This window comes from Beta vulgaris, chromosome 6 (genome assembly GCF_026745355.1).
Source record: "Beta vulgaris subsp. vulgaris cultivar EL10 chromosome 6, EL10.2, whole genome shotgun sequence".
NCBI lineage: Eukaryota > Viridiplantae > Streptophyta > Magnoliopsida > Caryophyllales > Amaranthaceae > Beta > Beta vulgaris.
Genome location: NC_079207.1, coordinates 62,201,118 through 62,204,886, shown reverse-complemented (window position 1 = coordinate 62,204,886; position 3,769 = coordinate 62,201,118). Strand labels below are relative to the sequence as shown.

The following is a 3,769-nucleotide window of genomic DNA, read 5'->3' as shown; positions in this document are numbered from 1 at the left end:
TAGTTTTTGACATTTTGATTTCCAATTTTCTAAATCTTCATTTCTCAGCTTGTTTGAAGCTATGGCGAAAGGCGTTAAGAAAGGGAAGGGGGGTGTGACTTAGATTCAACAGAAAAATGGTGTTCAGCAGAAGGCGAAGAATGTGAAACCTCAATCGGGTGATGTGAAGAAGATGAAGAATGTTAATGAGATGTAAGAGGTTCCAGCATTAAGTTGGACGACTGAAGAGGTAGAGGAGTCTCATTCAGTGGAATAGATTGATCATACAATGTCGAATCAGGATCGTGAAGCTTTTTTGGCAACGAGGGAGAAAATGGAGGGTTGGATTGCTTCAATTCGAACTCCGGTGAGACACACTCCTGTTAATCCATCTCCATATCCGATGCAACAATTGGCGAGTAATCCAGGTATGCCCGAATCTTGTCGTCAAGCTAGTTCGAGGCATTCATTGTTTCAGAATTTGAATGAAGAAGGATTGGATTTAACAAAATCTTTCCCTAATTAATTAAATTACCCTTATATGGAGACTGTAGTTTCTATTACAATGGAGGATGTTCAATCTGACATTGAGTATTGGGGGTCTGCTGTTGTATGTTACATTTTAGGTGTGAAACCTCCTTTTCGTATGATTGATGGCTTCATTAGACGTGTTTGGAGGCAATTTGAGGTTCATAAGGTGGCAATGATGGAAAATGGTGTTTTCATGGTGAGATTTAGAAGTAAGGATGAGAAGGATAAAGCTCTAGCAGAGGGACCTATTCTATATGACCGAAATCCTGTCATTGTGAAAAATTGGCACCCTGACCTTGACTTGTATGCAGAGGATATTAAGATTGTGCCATCTTGGGTGAAGCTACGCACCTGGGTTACCTCTGAAATACTGGGGCCAAGGAACGCTTAGCAAGCTGGTAGGATGAATTGGGAAACCTATTAGAATAGATAAAGCGACTGCATATAAAGATATTATGGTTTGTGCTAGAATTCTGGTGGAGGTGTCAATTGATCAAGATTTCCCAACTGAAATTGCGTTTGTGAATGAGAATGGAGTGATGCAGAGTCAATTGGTGCAATATGCATGTAATCCAATAATTTGTGCAGATTGTAAGGGTATTGGACACACCAAGGAATAATGTAGACAGAAAAGTTATGAGATTGCTCAAAGAAAAATTCAGACAAAGAAGAAATGGGTGGCTAAGGAGTTAATAAGGTGGGGGTAACAAGTCCAATCAATTACCCAAACAGGTGGTGAGATAGCCGTGGAAGGTAATAACACATTGAAGGTGCTGGCACCAATTTCAGAACATACATGTGAAGAGGATGAAGTAGAGGTTCTAGGTGAAATTGATAGGACTTTAGAGGTTGACAAGTGTGCTGAGGTATCAATACTGGTCAAAGGAGATGAAGTTACTGAAAATGGAGTGAAGCAGGCTTTAACTTTGGTAGGTGAGAAGCATAATGAAGTGTAGAAGACAAGTTGTGGTGTTGGGGAAGATAGGGATATAGGGGTTGAAAAGGACCCTGATGGGTAATATTGGGTTTTGGAATGTGAAGGATTTAAATAGACCTCACAAACATGGGGATGTTAGGTGGCTATTAAACCAACACTCTCTGGGGTAAGTTGGTTTACTGGATACTAGAGTTAAGGCTGGTAACTTCAATAAAGTGTTCCCAAGAGTGTGTGATAATTGGAGTGTTATAACTAATTATCATATACACAGGGGAGGTAGAATATGGGTGGTGTGGCTTCCTTTAAAGTTTAATGTGAATGTAATTGAGGTAACAACTCAATTTATTCATGTCTTAGCTCATCATACAAATATTGAGAAGAACTTATTTGTTACTATGGTTTATGGTGCAATTGATGCTGGTGAGAAGAGATTTATGGAATGGGTTGCTTCAAATAAAAAGTAGTACAGTATTAATGGAGCTTGGTTGATTGGTGGTGATTTCAATAATGTCCTAAACTTGAATGAGAGGATTGGTTATGATATTTCTCTTGATGAAGTTTCAGAGTTTAGTCGATGTTTAAAAGACTGTTGTTTGCATGATGCCGTGATGTCAGGACCATTTTTTACATGGTCAAATAAGCAGAAAGCAGAGGATAGAGTGTTCTCTAAAAGTGATAGAGTATGTCTGAGTGATGAGTGGGAGGATATGTTTCATGATGTTGTTGCCAATTTTCTCCCTGAAACAGTTTCAGATCACAGTCCTTGTGTGATACAATTAGTTGGTAATGTTATTGATAAACCTAAACCTTTTAGGTTTTTCAATATGTGGGTACAGGCGGAGGAATTTCATGATATTGTTAAAGTTGGGTGGTAGAAGAATGTTTATGGGGTTCCTATGTTCATGGTTGTGAATAAATTGAAAGGGCTGAAAAGAGATTTGAAAATGTTGAATAAGAAAAGATTCTCTAATATTGAGCAGGCAGCTGATGAAGCCTTGGCTAAGTTGAGACTAATTCAAGGCCAGATTCAGAATGATCCAGGTAATAGAGAATTGCATAAGGAAGAGAAAGATGCTAGAGAGGATTATGAAGAGAAGAACAAATCCAGACTGATTTTTTTAAAGTAGAAAGTTAATCAGAATTGGTTAAAGGAGGTGATGCCAATACTAGGTATTTTCATGCTTGGTTAAAGAAAAGCAGGACTTACAATCACATTCATATATTGAAGAACATGAAGGGTGTTTGTATGGAGAATCAGGATGATCTGGTGGCATCCTTTCTTCAGTTTTACCAAGGGCTCCTGGGTACTACTCACTTAGTTAGAAGGAAGGTGAGTAACACAATTTTTCAGGAGGATGCTGTTTTGAATGAGGAGCACCAACAAATGCTATGTATGAATTTTAATGGGGAAGATGTTAAAAGGCAATGTTTGACATTGATAATGAAAAGGCTCCTGGTCCAGATGGTTTCACTAGCTACTTTTTCAAACAATCATGGCATTGTGTTGGACAGGAGATTGTTCAAGCTGTGCTAGATTTTTTTCAGATAGGAAGGTTGTTGAAGCAGGTGAATGCTACAACTTTGTGCTTAATTCCTAAGTGTGACCAGCCAATGGATGTCACAATATTCCGCCCCATTGCTTGTTGTAATGTTTTATACAAAGTAATTTCTAAAATGCTTTGTACAAGGCTCAAGAGGGTGCTTCTGACTCTGGTGAATTCAGTACAAAGTGCATTTATTGGGGAGAGAGTTATCTTCCTTAATATTTTCCTCTATCATGATATCTTGAAGCATTATAGGAGAAAGAACTAGCCTGCAAGATGTACTGCTTAGGTGGACTTGAAAAAGGCTTATGACTCCCTTAATTGGGAGTTTATTAAAGAGTTGTTGCTTGGTCTGAATTTCCCGATGTAGTTTATTAATTGGATTATTGTTTGCGTTACTACTCCCTCATTCTTTTTGAGTTTGAATGATTTGTTAAATGGTTTTTTTCATGTTAAAAAAGGATTGAGGTAGGGGGATCCCATCTCCCCTCTTCTTTTGGTTCTTGCCATGGAATATTTTACAAGGCTAATGTAGAAAATGAGTAAAAGAAGTGAATTCAACATTCATTGTAGACGTTCGCCTCTGGATCTTCATCACTTGATTTTTGCGGATGACTTGATGCTTTTCAGTAAAGGTGATGTGCATTCTGTTGTGCTGTTGAGGAGTACCTTGAAGGCTTTTGCTGAATCTTCGGGGTTGGACAATATCCAACATAGTTTTTTAATAATGACTTGGTATACATCTTAGCGTGGTCTTTTAAACAATAGGCTACCATTA

At 38.2% G+C, this 3,769-nt stretch overlaps 1 protein-coding gene across 1 annotated transcript; it reads left to right on the top strand.

Annotated features, from left to right (window-relative positions):
- The first annotated feature begins 965 nt into the window (after positions 1–965).
- LOC125498498 (uncharacterized) lies at positions 966–3,210 on the top strand. Its single transcript, XM_048646715.1, has 9 exons — positions 966–1,077; positions 1,243–1,439; positions 1,552–1,613; positions 1,719–1,867; positions 2,063–2,310; positions 2,428–2,488; positions 2,587–2,777; positions 2,870–3,013; positions 3,136–3,210. The coding sequence occupies exons 1-9, from the start codon at positions 966–968 to the stop codon at positions 3,208–3,210; spliced, it is 1,239 nt and encodes a 412-aa protein (XP_048502672.1).
- The last annotated feature ends 559 nt before the right edge of the window (positions 3,211–3,769 follow it).